General features: G+C 40.8%; 1 protein-coding gene across 1 annotated transcript in view; it reads right to left on the reverse strand.

The window, feature by feature from the left end:
* Window positions 1-1,089: 1,089 nt before the first annotated feature.
* KCNK13 (potassium two pore domain channel subfamily K member 13) overlaps window positions 1,090-17,539 on the reverse strand; it is a 47,816-nt gene continuing 31,366 nt past the window's right edge. The window contains exon 2 of the mRNA XM_072337158.1: window positions 1,090-2,519. Coding sequence (XP_072193259.1) covers window positions 1,633-2,519 — 887 coding nt within the window. The 3' untranslated portion in view covers window positions 1,090-1,632. The remainder of the gene's footprint in view (window positions 2,520-17,539) is intronic.

Below are 17,539 nucleotides of genomic sequence, written 5' to 3' on the forward strand. Positions count from 1 at the left end.
TATTTTCTCTTTAGGGAGAATTGGACCAGGTCCTTTGTGAGCCATTCAGCTTATTTACACTTATATACTGTTCAGCTCTAATGCATTGCATGGTTAAAGAAGAACTAGGAATTCAGCCCAGACCTCCTTAAATTCTCACTAGACTCTATGTTAATTCAATCCCTTATTTCTCCAGTTATCTAATAGAAAGCATGATTTCACTGTCATTAAAGATCACCCAGTTTCCTGTTTTCATATTCTTCTCACTGTTATTATGCTCCTCATTGAAGCCTCCTTTCTACTCGTAATGAACACTCAGAGCATTTCATTGAGAAAAACGAGGAGTTAAACATTTTCTATTTCTCTAATCAAGACCCTGTCATTATCATTACTGAATGCCAGAAAACAGGTGAAGAAAGACAAAACTGCATGAGAGGTGAAAAGGACATCGCTGAAGTGATTTTGTGACCGCGTTCACTTATAATAACGCACTGAATGTTGGCATGGCAATCTAATTGCGTAATGAAGCCTGTTCTGTAAACCCGGTTACTAGTTATATTACATAACGTGGATGCTGAACTGCTTCAGTCACAACTGAGCAAAATATGAACAGAAATTTGTAAAATTCGCCAGTTGTTATTGTACAGTAACTCAAACAGCTGGTCACTATGGCTTTTTTTTTCAATTAATTGGATATTAATTGGAAACAGAAAACAGTGGTTAAATTTTATAAGAGAAAAAAAAAGGGAAATTCATGTTTTTCGACAATAGGGAAAACTAATAATAATAATAATAATAATAATAATAATAATAATAATGTAGGCTAATTTTTTATGTTATCACTTTTGACAGTATCCTTTTAAAGGGAAGACTAAAATAAGTTCTAAAGGCTGAATTCTCTTCTCATTCAAAACACAATAGCTGCGGAGTACTTAGTCCACCTTTCATACAAATGCTCCAGATTTGTACAATTTTAATGAAAGCAGAACCTGGCTTTTCAAGGCTTGCTGTTTCACAACAGGAATACATTTCAAGGAGTGATATTTAAAAGAATATAGATGTTCTTCTATTTTCAGTTGTTGTTTATGGTTTGTTTTTTTTTTCCTATTTCATTCCATTAGATCTAATTAGATCTGCAATATGACAGAGAAAGGCTTATAATGATTCCTCCTTTAGTCTTAAATAAGCTACCTTCAGAAAACAATTATGAGAAGAGTTAAGACAAAAAGCTCAAAACAATCTCTGAATTCAGAATATGTTCAGAAGATACTCTTGATTTGTTCCACTACAACAGATTCTGTATCCTGAAATCTGTATTTCACAAAAATGGAAAAGCAAAGGACATGAAAAACTGATCTGAAGGCTAAATTGAATTTCTCCTGCAGTGTCCTGTCGGAGGCACAGAAGGGAGGGGAGGAAGAAAGACTGAGACTGGCGCAATTCATGGAGCCATGATATTAAGTGACAGCCCAAAAACATGTGAGTGGTCTTACAACAGAAAGTATGCTTTCCACATCTACCTCACCCTCTCCCTTAGATAGTACTCTCTCTAGGAACATGCACATGGTCCACACTGTTTTTGTATGCACTGAAATGCTTCACGCTGCTCCACTGTTACTCCTGTACTATTTTATAATACTGTTCTGTACTATATTACCTATCCACACTTGTCTCTGCCAGTCTGTTATTCATAATTGCTAGAGCTCCAACTCCACCAGAGAATCCATTTTGCTTTGAGCTCATTTGCCGTGGGTAGCCATTGGCAGTTTCAGACAGCTGTTTCTGCATGATGGCCAGTGAAACTTTGTTGGAGGCCAGGAAGTCCTTCATCGAGATCATCTCGCCTGACAGCCGGCGTCCATCTGTGTCGCTCTCATTGACGATGTCAGTCTCAATGGAGATGTTTCTCCGGCCGCGCACGTTTCCTGGCATTACCACGTTCCTCCGTGACCTAAATAATTTTCTTTGGCATCTATGGCAGCACCTACAGTCCAGCTTCTTTAGTATCCAGTTTATGGACTGTTTGATGACGATAGAGATCACGTTAAATAAGGAATAGATGCAGCAAACTCCCATGAGTATGAAGACAAAATTGCCAAAGCGGTAGAGGCCTTGGCTCTCATAGTGGGTGTTCTGGCTGCTGACCAGATCACCAAAGCCAATGGTGCTGAAGGCCACGAAGCAGAAGTACAGTGAGTCAAAGTAACTCCACCCTTCAATCGGTGTGTACATTGCAGAGGCACAGCAGGAGATAATGAGCGATGCTACACACAAAATCAGCATGACGTAGTACACCGAGGGCTTCCAGCCTGCCAGGCTGTCCGCCTCCGAGGTCCCTGAGCCCCGCCGACCGTCGTGAGGGAGGACCCCTTTCCTCCTCAGCTGTCTCTCATGGCAGGACTTCATGACATAGGCTATGACAGTGATCAGGCGCTCCAGGAACAGGTTAAAGAATAAGATGGTCCCTGCACATCCTATAAGGCCATAAAATATAAGAAAAATTTTGCCTCCAACGGTGGCTGGGGTGGTCATGCCAAACCCTGGAAGACAAAACAGAAGGGATTTTTTTTAAAAAAAAGCCATTAGTTACTGAACAGAAGTTTTGTCCCAGGCTAGACAGAGTAGACAGAGGTATTGACAGCAACTCCCAGTAGCACAGCCAGCTCTGGAGGAAATGGAGGTCACTCCCCCACACCACTACCTGCTTGCACTTCACTGTGTCCCTGCAGCATGAGGAAAGCTGGTCATGCAAGCCTTTCCTCCAGAACCAGAATGAAACAAAAAGAGAAAACACACAAGAAACAAATTAGAGCTTAATGAAGGCCTTAATTTTTGTCTTGTTGGCAGGCTCACTCTGCTGCTGTTGTACCTTGTTTCATTTCTAGCTCCAGGATTATCGCACTACTTCACTCTGAAGCTGTTCCATGCAAGGGTCCAATTCCAGGGGCAGCTGTCATGTCCCAGGCACAGGGTCTGTCCCCATCATGGTCACACAGCCCAAGATATAGCCTCTCTGTGCCTCACCAAGCTGTGGCTAGGGAATGGATGGCACATGGACCAACATCCAGCATGGTGCTGTGGCCCAACCAGGGAGCCCACAGCCCTGCATCTGACCCAGAGTCAGCCACCAATTATCAGCCTATTTTAAGTCGCTGCTCAACTTCCCTTGTTTGTCCATGTTCTGTTCCACAGTTCAAATCTGTATTTGGATCTTAATCAATGTTTCCTCTGGTCTCACTCCGAGTTGAGGGATTTCTCAGTTCTGAGGTGCTTCATGTTTCTCTCATCTCTCTCCCTTACTAAAGCTCACAAACAGTATGGTTTTTGTTGTTGTTTTTTTGTTGTTGTTGTTGTTTTGTTTTTTTGGTTAGACCATCTTGTCTAAATAAAAGGTTACTGAAGAATAAAAAGTGAACAAGCATGTCCACAACACTGGCCAAATTAGCCTAATATACATGCTAAGTAAGTTTGTTCCTGTTTTAATGGGGTCTGGAGAAGATTAATAAAGGGTGAAATAACTAATGAAGCCAGTCTTGCTAGGAGAACAGAGAAATCACGTTGGGCAAGACACACATTTATTTGTTTTCTTCTTGTTGCAATTGTGAGATACTAATTATAAAATAAAGAAACAAGGCTCTGAAAAATAAAGGAAATTGTATTTGAATCCTGGTACATTTGTGCTCTGAAGACAGACAACTGCATCATGAAGAAACCATGCTTCCAACTGCACTCCTACCACAGGAAACCTGCTACAGCACAGCTCCCTCTTGGATGTGGCTTCTGCTTCTGCACTTTCAATGACAGCCCTCAACCTCACCCCACTCGCCTCACTCCTGGCTAGGCTGCGGTGCTGCTGAGCCATGGTCCTGCTGACCTGCAGTCCTGCTGAGCTGTGGTTCCTCCAAACAGTGATCCCTTTGGGCCACATTCTCCATTCCCCACCTCCCAGAGGACCTGGAGGAGGCTCTAGCCTCCTCATTAAAGTTCTCTGCTGGAGGGAGCTGGACTGCAGCTCTGTATTGTGGAGAACAGGGCTACAGTACAGAAGTCACAGAGACAAAATCATGCTTTTTGCTGTCATTTGTCTTCACGCACAAATGTTTCCATTCACCTTCCACCTGCCCCCTCTCTACGAACTGATTCCCCTTCAATTCTAGTTTGGATGCTAACTTATTTTCTTTTCAGCCTGTTATATACCAGTCGTGACCTCCACCCTGTGGAAGACATGCAAGGACTAGCAGAAACAGGGAATCTCTGCAGTGGTGGGCCCTGACCATAGTGGCACTGCGACTTGATACTGTTTCATCCTCACCTATGGGCTGCTTGGGACCTCACTACTGGAGCCACAGCCATAGCCTGAGCTCATTGGGTGTCTCTGAGCTCTGAATCATCTGGTTAAGGCCCATAAGCAAAGAGTTCACAAAGAACCCCAAGAGGCATGATGGGAAACATAAGATCACCTCTAAACACCTCAAAATGTAGAACAGTTTGAGAGAGGCAGCAAGCCCCAGTGTGGTTCTATCACATTCAGCAGAAACTCAGGTCTTTGTATTGTCATTCTCAGATCAAGCACTGGAACACATACTACATTCTAGTGTATAATGAGGCCTTCCTAGTTGCTAAGCATTACTTGTGGGAATAAATAAGAAACAACTACAGGCTTAGGAGCAATTGCCATACTTTGCTCCCCAGCTCCACTGCAGGAGGCAGCTCTCTGCTGGCTGAGGGGTGCCAGCTGCCTGGAATCAGGAAGTTGAGCAGGAGCAACACCAGACAGCAGGGACATGGCATTGCTCGCTTGGGTAAGAGCCCTGCCCATAGCTGTGGTGAGTGGGCAATGCTCAGAGAAAGGATGTAGGAAAGTATGAGTAAAGAATGTGTAAACAGAGGGATCTTTCCCTGCTATATATTTTTCCTGGAATCTGCAGTACTGAGGCTTTCAGGACATCGTGTTTAATAATTTCTCTATCAATCTTGTCAAATTCTCTTTCAAATCATTTATACTTTTGGTCTCCTGAGGCAGTAAGTCCCACAGTTTAACTGTACTTTGTGGAAAAGAAGTCTTTGTCTAACAGGCTACCTGACAATTCATTTCAGGTTTCCTACTTTTTGCTTTGCTGGCTGCCAAGATAACATCCACTCATCCTTTCCTTTCACCTTCCCCCTTCTGGGTTTATAGACTTCTATTATTTCCTTCTTTCTCATTTCTTTCCCAGTTGGAGGAAGTCTATACTATTTAGTCTCTAGTTTCAATCTGTTAAGACACACATCTAACCAGTACTATTGCCTTTTTTGTTTCTTCTCTATCTGATTACCGTTCTTTAGAGATAAAGAAGTAGGACAAGAAAAATATACAATATTTTAGTAAGGTTTGAAAGACATTACTCAGACATGAAGTATAGAGAAGCCAACAGAAAAATGTACAGATGGGGAATGACTTAGTGAGCAATGAGACCACCTGATCCATAGAGCCGAACAGGGAAAGAGCAAACTGCAGACTAAGAAGCAAATACAGGATGAAATTATGAAATCATATAGAAGAGGAAGTAAAAACAGTGGCAGACAGTTGGAGATCATTTGAAAACACAAGATTACTTTTCATGGTGACGAAATAAAAATGGGAAACAACTGCAGGAAATAAAACTGCTATTCATACAGAATTCTTACGGTATGAGAAATGCTGGTGAAATGTAAAGAACATTATTTTACGAATTGAAGAGAATTATTTCACGTGGAAATCAAGATGATAGTTAACCAAATAGGAATCAGGCCATTCTGAGCTGGAAAAGCAGAATGTTTTTAAGCTACTGGAAAGTGTTTCAATCGAGTTGTTGGATATGTGTGTGGATACGACACTATCTTATTAGCGACAGATATGCATATCAAATTCTACATAGCAATGAAGGTGGCCTTCTGAGTACAAATTTCAGACTTCTATTATGAAATCAGTACAATACTGATTGACTTGCGACCCGTAATCCACTGATTACAACAAGCTGGTATTGTATTTTACAATATTCAGCCATACCGAACAAGTACATTCTTTGTAGCTGCATTTTTCCTTCACTATTGTCATTTTTTGACATATTGCTCAAGAGTACTCAGACTTGTTTCCTGAGTATACAAAAATATCCTTAGCAGAGCTATGTTTGCAGAAGCTGGAAGGAATTCAAACTCCAGAATCGATAGAAGTTTTCCAAAGCACTGCACACCTCCCACTCAGAACTATTTTGCAGATTTGGTCTTGGTAGCAACACTTGTTGAAGACTGTTATGACAAAGTGCTCTAAAACCCACCTGGATGTTCAGGATATACTGTGTGCCTATTCTAAAAGGACATAAGGATACTTAAACAAAAGAATGATAAAGGAAATGTAAATACATCAGTGTAATGTAATCATGTTCCATGGTTTCATAAAGCAAGTCATGCCTAGCATTGTGAAAGAGTATTAGAAGCAGTTAATCAATTCTAACCCTTCACGAATGAAGCCTGGAGCACTGAATATAATATCTGCACAGGAAGACTAGGCAGACATATAGATGCCACAAATAATTATGGCTCACAAGATTGTGTCTTTCTACTGTTTTGCAAAATAGCATTTTATTTTTTTTTTTTTTTTTTCCCAGGAGGCTTCAGTTCCCTTTTGAATGTGTGTGTTTGCTGCTTTCAGTAGCACCGTTTGCTTCTGCCTTTCCCACAAAGAAGTGGGTAGAAAAAGGGGGTAACACTATAGCAACGATAATGAATCACTGTAATGCTAGAAATATAATCACCAAGTGGCTTTCCAGTTCAATTGACAATCAGAGCTCTTTGTGTGTTTTCTATATTCCCACTGCATTTTCTATTTATTTGATTAATTCTTTCCTTTGTTTGTCTCCATCAGCTTTAGTTTGGTCATGATTCACCGGGAAAATGATGAATTTCACCAGTGGAACAACAAAAAAATGATTGAGGGCCACAAAAGGTGCAAACCAAACTAAATAGGACCAAGAGATTTGACTGCAATGAAAAGATCACGAAAACTGTAATTACATAAGGCAAATACTGGAAATCCTGCATACCTGCAAAGTTGCTGACCCTCTTTCCCCCAGTACATGTTCTGCACCGAGCTATTTATGTAGGGATATTGTGTGCTTCTAAAAGAGAGGCAGGAAAAACAACTTTAAGAGAAGCTGTACTTGAAAAATTTTATTGAGAAAATGTCCTGTACTGTCCCCACAGTGTGCAGACACTATTCATTTGGCAAAAATCACTTCTGTCAAGATAGTTTATTCTTGTACTCTCTGAGCAGGACAAGTAGTGCTACCAAAATTCTAGTTCCGCTAGAATAATCCTGTCACCAATAAGAACTCTTCCAGGAACAGCTAAAGCACTTCAAATTATACCACATCATCCCCCTTTTGACACCCTCACACTAGTAAACTTATAACAGAGCCGTGATCTGGAAAGAAAGTAGGACATCAAGTCCCTCCCAGTAACAGAAGAAGAAACCACATAGAGGACATATCCATGGGAACAAGCATGGGACTGTTGCAGCTATCTGACAGCTATACTTGGGTCCAACTTCTAACATGGACAATACCTAACACAGTGTATCTTCCTAGCTGCACGCAGACATCACAAATGCACATGCACACATTCCACTTTGATTTCACACCAGCGGAAGCTCTGCATCTGAGCAGAGTTAGTCTGGTGGTACACTGGTGGTCACATGTTGTCACAAATACTTGTTTCATCATCCTGACCATTTCACTGACTGCAGGGGGATAATAAATTAGCTGAGTCCTGAAACGCTCTGTTAGTGCAACAATTATTTGACACAATAAGATTTTCTCATGGGCGGCCTGGTGTGCAGTAGTATCCCTTTCACTGGCACTGCTACTCTCTTGCACGGACAGGTTTGTGGTAGAGAGGTGTTCAGCCTGCTAGGAACACAGGAGATATGTGACTGTAGCAGCTCGTCTATGCTTTCTGCTCCTCTGCTCCTCTGTGATCTGCCTGAGTGTTGCACCCACCCATCCCCAGCACTCCTTGAAAGCTGTAAATGCCTCCAGGGCTATTAGAGTTGAGTCATATCTGCAAATCCAGCACTATGCTAAGTGACCATCTGCTTGGTGACCTGGGACTCTCCTTTCAGTGGCAGCGTTGCTTCTCCATTTCGTGCCAGCCTGCACCCACAATGTCATGCATGCAGCTCAGCTCAGGCAGACATGGAGAGATTGTAAACTGCTGCACAGCCACATTCAGTCCATTCCTAAAGAGCAACACTGAAGTCGAAATTAACGATTTAAGATGTGATGAAAAAATAAATGTAGTTACTAACGTACAAACTCATATATCTTGATATCTTCTTCCCTCTCTAACTTATCTGGAGAGTCATGAAACCTCACAGAAAGCAATACTGCCACTGTTTCAAAGACCACTGAATTACTTTCAAAGAAATGAGACCAAACCATGTAATACAATACTGGTCCCTTCCACTAATGGCAGCAAGAATTGAACTAGTAAATGAGTCCAACTCACTCTAGTAACCGAACTGTCCTATCTCATTCAAATATTGATTTTAGCTGTCAACAATCATGTATAATAAATATGGAAAATAATTACAGTATTGGAACTTGGTATTAATGATTCTTCTGTGGCTCTACTAGGTTGGTTCATATGTATTCCTGAGCCACCCATGGTATGGAAGAGCTTCTAGAATGGCTCTCACCCTGGAACTCAGGAGACTGTGCTGATCTGGAGGCTTTGGCTAACCAGAGACCTCAGCTCCGTGAAGCCAAATTGAAACTAGGCTGAGAGCTATCTGTCTTCAAACTCTTTTCTTCCTGAAGGTAGTAGGAACCTTTGGCTCCTCTGCCATATAAGCTTTTTGGGAGGATCAAAAGACCACATTCAATGCCTTTGAGAGGTAGAGAAAACAGTTATTTCTCATCCTTTCCCAATATGCACACACTAGGCAGGCATGTGTGCACATACACACAGGCACAAGCACAGGCACATATGCACCCACATACGTGTTTCAAAGCCTTCCTAAGCAGCAGCATGAGGGCAGCTCCACACCTGACTTCCACAAGAGCACAAGGACACTCAGGACAAAAGCTTGTCTCCAGCAGAACATGCACACCAATGAGACCCAGAAAAATTAAGACAGGGAAGAAGAAAGGGCTTTTACACTATACTTTCTGGAGTCATAGGTCAACGGACCAAGCCAGGATTTTTTACTGCTTTGTAACTTCTAATATCTCCCAATTCACACACCAGCCTTTCCACTGCAGACATTCAAGCTGCACCTTCATCAGTCTTCTGTGCAAACAGGGTGAACTGATGGACTCAGATGTGCAGACTGAAAGGGGCATCCTGTTTTGTCAGTGAGTAGGTCAGGAAGCCTGGGTGAGTTGATGACGGCACAAAAAACAGGGCAAGCTGAACAAAAATGGTGAGGCTGAGGGAGAGGAAGAAGATAAGCTTTGAGGACTGTACCAGTCTCATGGTCAGTCTGTGTACCAGGAACATAAGGATTTGTGTGAGTGACTATGCATAACATTTCTTTGTTTCAGAAAAGTCTCCTGAAAACTGAATGCTGTAACACAGATGTAGAAGATCAGTATCATGGTAAGTGTGTGAATGAGACTTCAAGGGCACAAATAGCAAACTCTTGGGGTTTTCAGTGACTTGGTTTTGGAGAGCAGAAGTAAAATTGCTTTTAGGTTAAAGTATATGATGCAATGTCTGCATTTAACACAGCAAAGTTTAGCTCACAGTGAGTCACTGTTGAAACCTGCCTGTGGAGTTGGATAGCTGTTACTGCTCCTTCCCATTTCAAATACATAAACTGCATGTTCTATATTGAAAAGAAACCTAGCTTAAGAAGAGCTCTCAGTTTTAAGAAATCTAAAAGGCTTACATAAAATAAATGCTGAAGGTACAACACTGGGAGTAAAATATGATAAAAATTCACTATTAGTAGACAACTTCTTTATGGATCCGTTGATACCTCAGTTACAAAGTCTATGTAGTCCTTAAATAATGTATGACCCTTTCTGAGATACAGCCACTGTAATTTTCATTACTTTAAGGGTGTTTGTTTTTTTTCTTTTTCTTTTGTATAGGATAATTCATGGGGATCCTGCCATTCTGTTTCATATAACTAAGTTTATATTTTATTTAAGGTTCGTGCTAGGTCTTGTGTAACAGAAATACACAGCCTTGCTACAGCTCCATTGCTACCATAAATTCTATGTATTAATATTTTACACCTACCTTCTGGTTTCCCTCCACAATTTTTATGTAGTTTTTGAAGCCCGAGGTGCTGTGCCCAATGACTTTCCATCATCTCTTGGTAGATGTGTAAGTCTGCACACCGTTTGCAGTACTACAGGACAAGAACAGAGCCTAGTCTTGAAAAGACACTGTAACTATTTTATAGTTACTTTTTATGACTTGCTGAACATTTAAGGCAGATGTAATTTTTATGTGTTCTTAAAGTACAGAAAAAAAAATTAGCCATATAATTTAGATTTTATTAACACCTCCACATCTAATATTTAACTAGATATTAATTTTAACATTTCATATCAAAAGGTTCCCAAGATCTACAGGCGGGTGTGATGCTGTACCTAGCCCAGACTGATTGCTCATCATGGGCAGCCATCAACGGTTCAGCAGGCTTCAAGAGGCACAGCAACGCCCACAGCTCTACTGGGGCTGTAGGAGCGTCCAAGTGCTTGATGACACCCGCATCGCACTCCCCAGCTTGGAAAGGCTGCAAGGGTTCAGTTGTGCAGCTGTGTGGGGATATACTGCAGGCACCAATTCTCTGGAGATCTTGGAGCTCTAACACAGGTAGCTATAGACAAAATTCAGCGAGCAGAGCTGTTAGCACTGCTGTGTCCCCATTTCAGCCCTCTCACAAAAGCTGCAGCCCAAAACACAGAGGCTGTACAGAGCAAACACTCTGCATTTTATAACTGAAAACTAGAAATTCTACTTGCTATAGTGGCTGGCACTGCCAGTCAGGCAAGGGAAGGAATTGTCCTGCTCTGCTCTGCTTTGGTATGGCCTCACCTCCAGCACTATGGGCAGGTTTGGGCTCCACAATATAGAAGATAAAACTGTTAAGTAAACACCCACAGAAGGACTACAAAGATGGCAATGTGTCTAGACATGGAAGCTAGAGAGAAGATTAAGGGAGTCACATACATGCTACACTGAAATATGCATATGATTGTATCTGTGTCAGTTAAGAATACGCATGTATGATGAATATGTACATGTACATAAACCATTTATTCTGTTAAATAGTCTACATTGCTAACAACAAACAGCAACTTCAAGCCATAACCCATCTGGGCACAAATATCACAATATTTGGAATCATGAATGTAGCGAGCACTGCTTCAAGGGTATATTTTCAAGCAGTCAGTCTTTGTAACTGGAGCAATTACAGAATAGGAACAAAATGTGTGCCGTAGGTTAATCTACACTAAAATGTTCTTTCTAAGCAGTACAAATTTATGTACATTTAAAGGGTTTTCTGACATACATTTAAATTTTCTTACTTGACTTTTGTGGTTTTTTTTTTTGTTTGTTTGTTTTTTTTGCAGTTATATATAAAGTATCTGATATTTCTTGGAGGAAAATAGTGTTTATATATCTCCTGGAGGGCCTTTTTCACCTAGTACTGTAGGAAAGGCACATATGTCAATAGCTTCTGTGATTTGCTTTGTCAGCCCAAGAAGTATTAAGAGAGCTTTCCTCTTGTGTACAGCTTTAGTGTTTCTTCCCTTTTAAAGGTAAGGCTAAAGACACTTTTTGCTTTCCCACAATGAAAAAAACAAGTGACAATGTGTGGTGTGAGTTTTTCCTCTTGAAAATAAAAGACCAGGGAAGCCATATCAGTGGCTTTTAGGTAAAGTGGACTTCATAAAATTAATGCTCTTCCCTGGCTCTAAATATCAAGACAGCTGCAGCACTTTTATGCAACAGCATCACATGCAGGTCAGATAAAGAAGAAAGCCCTCTGCTGTAAATGTTAAGCAAAAGAAAGAAAAGGAAAGGAAAAAAAACAACGAAACCAAACCAAACCAAACCATGCCTTTGGCATAGGTTGGAAGAAAGCTGAACTCAGATAAGATGATTTTTGATACCATAAAAAACAGTATGTGTGCACATATGTTTGTATGCAATTACATCTTCCTAACCAATTCCAAACTTTGTCCTGATGACATAGAGAAGGCTTGAGAGGAACTGCTACCAGAACAACCACATGCCAAGGGTCTCAGCGCTGCCACCTCAAAGTAACAGAAAACCTCATCCAGAAAATGAAGTTAGCCTGATGCTTACATACATCAAGCGCAAGGACAGATCAAAGGAGCAAGTATAAAAGACATCACAAACATCGCCTCAGTTCCTCAGAGACAGGCAGTCCCACAAAAGCTTTGAATAACTAAGACAAAAAATTCACAGTTACAAAGCAGGTGCTTCAGGAGTTACAAATAAAAAGCAGGAGTTCACATCACAAGGAGAAATCTGTAGGCATGGTACGTAGCAAGATTCTTGAAATATTCTCCATAGAAAGGAAACAGATACAAATATTGTGATTAAAATTCTGAAAACTGGTAGACATTGCTGACAGTTATGTTATTAGAGACTGCAATGAGTATTTGTCACTGGAGAATCGGTGACACAGAACTGGGAGTTCTGTGAGTGCTTACTGTGAACACAGGAGGAAAAACTGAACACCTGTTTCATCAGCTTTGAACTTCTTATACATTAGCTTGTATAAGATAAGATCTATGAAGGAGGAAAAATTAGTTTTCATCATTCCTGACATTTTTAAAACAAGAAATTATGCTGGGGGAACTGAGTGTTGGAGACTCAGCAAAGAAGCTGTTTGTGAAACAATGTCAGGCTATTCCAAAGAGTAGCAAAGTACAAAAGAAGCATTGCTGACACCGGGTACAAAAACATGACGACAAACTTTTTTCTATACAGAAGGAAAAAAAGAGGAAACTATAGGTAAAACAGGACACTGCAACTGCAAACATAAAAAAACAACACTGCAATGCCCACTGCAGGGAATGATTCTCTTTACTTTCCTTCCTGAGTAACGTATAAGTCCCTCTCTCTGTGCACCACTATATTCTGTGATTCTAAATCTAATCAATGCCTTACCTATACAAGCTATTGAGAAACACCATCACAAGCATACAGAAAAGGGTAGAAATGAACAAGACTACAAGATGATGTTAAAGAGTGGTTAAAAGCTGTAGAGTTGGGTGTTGGATTTTTTTTTTGTTATAAATGGACAAGTGACCAAGGACATCCCAAAGCAGAGGATAGCTGAGACTCAGTGGGATGTAAAATTATGTAGAGGATAAGAGGGACGCCAGGCTTTCCAACCAGATAGTCCTAGATTCATGGAAATAAATAAAATGAAGAGAAAACAGTCACTGAGTCGAAATCCTAAGGCTAACTCTTGGGGGGAAATGCTCATCTGAACTTAAAAAAGATTACAGCAAATCTGGAGAGCAGCACGTCTGTCCTCGAAGGGGAGGTGCTCCAGCCCTTTGGTCATCTTCATGGCCCTCCTCTGGATCTGCTCCAACAACTCCATGGATTTCTTGTGTGGCAGGCTGCAGAACTGGATGCAGCACTCCAGGTGAGCTCTCACAGGAGCAGAGCAGAGGGGAAGAATCACCTCCCTTGACCTGCTGGTCACACTTCTCTTGATGCAACCCAGGATACAGTTGGCCTTCTGGGCTGCAAGTGGACATCACCGACTCCTGTTGAATCTTTCATCAACAGACACTCCCAAATCCTTCTCCTCAGGGCTGCTCTGAAACCATTCTCCTCTCAACTCATATCTGTGCTTTAGATTGCCCTGACCCATATACAGCAGTTTCTGGGTTTTCTTTCATATATGCAATAATACAGAGTTGAAATGCTTCCCTACATCTGTTGTATTGACAGTCATCCAGAAACACTTTTAAAGTGCCTTTTCTTCTCAGCTGGAACATTTTAATCCCTCTCTTGTCTGGGGCTAAGTAATCCTTCAGTCACAAAGAAGTTCTGTTACAATCCCCATACCTGTATTCAGCTCTCCGTGTCATACTTAAGACAACATTCACAGTGAATTCTGCAGTAGTCAACATCTGTTCGGAAACATCTCAAATACTCCTTTGATAATAGAAGGACACTTCAAATGATTTGTCTTTTACAATGGGTTACAGACAAGGCAACTGTCTTCACAAACCATTCCCATGCTCTCAGAGATGTCAGTATTTGTGTGACACATGGTTTCAGTACTTAGGCATTAAAAGCTTTATCAGCTCCAATCTGTCATATGCTTGCTCTTCTGGGACATGCATTTTGGCTGCTTGTGGAAAAAATGCTATGTCCATTATTTCAAAATTCCCGATTTCACCTAAGGAATGGTACATTTTCTTTAAAAATCAGAATCACAGAAACACCAAGGTTGGGTAAGACCTTCAAGATCATCCGGTCCAACCTACTGCCAATCCTTCCCCACAAAACCACATCTCTTAGTACAACATCTAAGCAGTTTCTCTAACTGCTATCCTGTGCAGCCCATTGCAGTGCATAGCCACTCTTTCTGAGAAGAAATTTTTCCTAATAACCAACCTGAACCTTCCCTGGCACAACTTGAGGCAACTCCCTCTAGTCCTCTTACTAGTCCTGGCCCTGAAGTCAAGCTGACAGGCCTGTAGTGCCCTGGATCCTTCTTACAACCCTCCCTGCAGATGAGAGCTGCATGCTTTCTGCATGATTGTGTCTGGGAGTTATCAACGAGTGAATACATGTCTATTACATAGATAAAATGTTAAATAATACAAAACAACAACAATAAAAACAACAATGAATTTAATAATATGATAGTATATATTGGTTTACAGATGTTGGAGAAAAGAAAATCCTTTCCAAATTGCAGTAGCAGGATGTTTGATATGACTGTCATATCATTTATTTCATACTCTTGAGGGTCTTCTCAGTGCCTCTCTGCATGCCCATCACTGGCTGCTCAGCAGAGGAACAATAATAAATTGCCTCCTCTAACAACCACGACTACCATCTTTCCTTACCTTTTTCATGGGAAAAACGTGCTCTGAAGGACCAGGGTGACAACTATGGTGCATGTGTTGAAGAGCTAACTGCAAAATGTTTGTTTTCTTTTCCACAACATAAATACATTTCTTCTCTCAGCAATCAGACATGATCCTTATTCATACCTAAAAGATGGCATAAAAACAAACAACATGCTGGGAATTTCTACCTCGTTTCTTATCACTGTGCTTGAAATCTCACATCCAGATTTTTCTTATTTTCTAGTTAAACATAATGTGATATGTATGTGCTTACTGGATTTATTTTAATACAAACATCAATGCCATGTGAAAGATAAGTGAATTAAATAGGAAGACAGAGCATGGTTCAATACAACTATATGCATGTCTAAATCCCTCCCCAGCAAGTTACTGGAATTAAGTAAGGGAAGAAGCTAGCTAGAGCTTTCAATTTAACAAGAAGCTTTGACATTAGCAAATATTTGCTGCGTGCTAATCTGAACACCAAGGGGAATTCGGAATTATTAGCCCTTCCTTTCACACCTGCAACCCTGCCATTACTGAAGAACTTCTGTATTAACTGTCTTTGCAATCTCCTTGTCCTTGCAAAAAAAGCCCCTTCATCACCATAGGATGAAAGTCAGAGGGAATTAAGCAAATTGTATTTATTTAATCATTCGAGGCTGAAAAAATGCTTCTTAGAATAATGTTAAATGCCTTAATTCAGTTGCTCATGAGTTTTATTTCCAGAGGGCAGGAGTATCGCAGCATTATAGGTGCCGGAAGAGATCACAGGAGATTTTCCTGTCCAGCCCCCTTGCTAAAGCAGGTTCCCTAGAGTAGGTAAGCAATTGGCCAAGCAGTAATTACACAGCAGTTGTAGCCAGGTTCCTGCACTATTTGTACATGACGGCGTATCAGGCAAATTCACTGGGCTGTCAAATTTTGGCCTTGATGCAAAACACATGCTACAAATTAGACATAAATCTCTTACAATAAATGGAATTACATTGGTTTTGCAGCAATAACAGTGAGGTAAAATTTGATCCATAGCCCTGGGATTCAGTGGGAGCTGGCTATTTATAAAAAAAGTATCTTGTAAGATGGAAGAATAAATGCTAAAAATACAATTGGTTATTTTTGCCAACATTTCAACTTGTCTAGAAATTGGGGTTTTGCCTGCTGCTGTTGATGTGGAATTCCTGGAAATTGCTACTCTCATCTTAGGAAGGGAAGTTTTGCCATTAATTTTTGTGTAATGAGGGCAGATATCATATTACAGAAACAAACCACAAAAAGCAAAATAACAATAAGACTGAAAACTGCATATACTCATGTTGTGCGCTACTTTTGTCCTTCCCTAGATTTGTATAATATTGCTCTGGAGCATCTCACTTAACACCTGACAGATGAGTTTGAGGAGCAAAAAAGAAAGTTATGTGACATCCTGTGACAATTGAGGACTCTGTGTAAAACAAGATGAGTAAAAAGGTACCAAGGTGCCAAAAATATTACTAGAGCCAGGAAATAATCAGTTTGATTCCTTTCATTCCCAGGCAAGGAACAATATATAATGGTAGGTCCTGTAAAGGAATAGAAATCGTTTTAAAAGGGAAAAGGAAGACAAGGGCGGACAAGAGAAGAGAGGTCCTCATGTCATCAAAGAACAGGACCTCCAGGGGAGCAGAAGGTGCCACGTGTCTCTGCAGAAACCATGACAGCTAGAATCAGAGAAATCTAGATGGAAAGATGGGGGACGCTGAAGACACGGTAGTGCAGCCCATTTAGCAAACAGACATTTCATCTCAGTTTGAATATTCAGCTCTTTACAGAAAGCCATGGTTGGTTTGGAATATCTCAAGAGTTTGTATGATATGATTTGGCATGTGGCCCTGGAAAGGTAAACCACAGGTTGGAGCACAATGGGGCTGGGGGCTCTGAGAAAGGTGGAACTTATGCTGATGGTGTCTTACAGATCACAGCCAGTCCTGAAGGCCATGGCAAGTGAGCCCTGAGTTCCGTGAAATGAAATCAGTTTTTACCTAGAAATGAGGTAGAAAAAAACAGAAAGGTTCTAAACTTCAGCTCAGGAAGCTAAAGCACAATGTCCACAACGTCTAAGCACTGCAACAGTCCTTTTTAACCCACGATTCTATGACTCTATGATTTTATGATTCAATTTGGTGAGAGTGCAAAGATCATTTAAAGAGGGACTACACAGACTGACAGTTTTTCTTCAAACAAACAAACAATGAACAAGGAAGTTCAGTTCTTGCATTCTTGTCTTTCCACAGAACAGTCACAATTCCAGTTAAAGACTTTTCTATTTTTACCTTGCAACAATTGAGTCTAAGGAGATCTCCGATGATTCAGGCAAAGACACCATTTGCTTGGCAGTCCACTCAGCATGAGGAACAGTAACTGCTTTTTTCATGGATTTTGCTCACTGCAGATTTATTGGAAGTGTTGATGTC

The sequence above is a fragment of the Excalfactoria chinensis genome, chromosome 5 (genome assembly GCF_039878825.1).
Source record: "Excalfactoria chinensis isolate bCotChi1 chromosome 5, bCotChi1.hap2, whole genome shotgun sequence".
Classification (NCBI taxonomy): Eukaryota; Metazoa; Chordata; class Aves; order Galliformes; family Phasianidae; genus Excalfactoria; species Excalfactoria chinensis.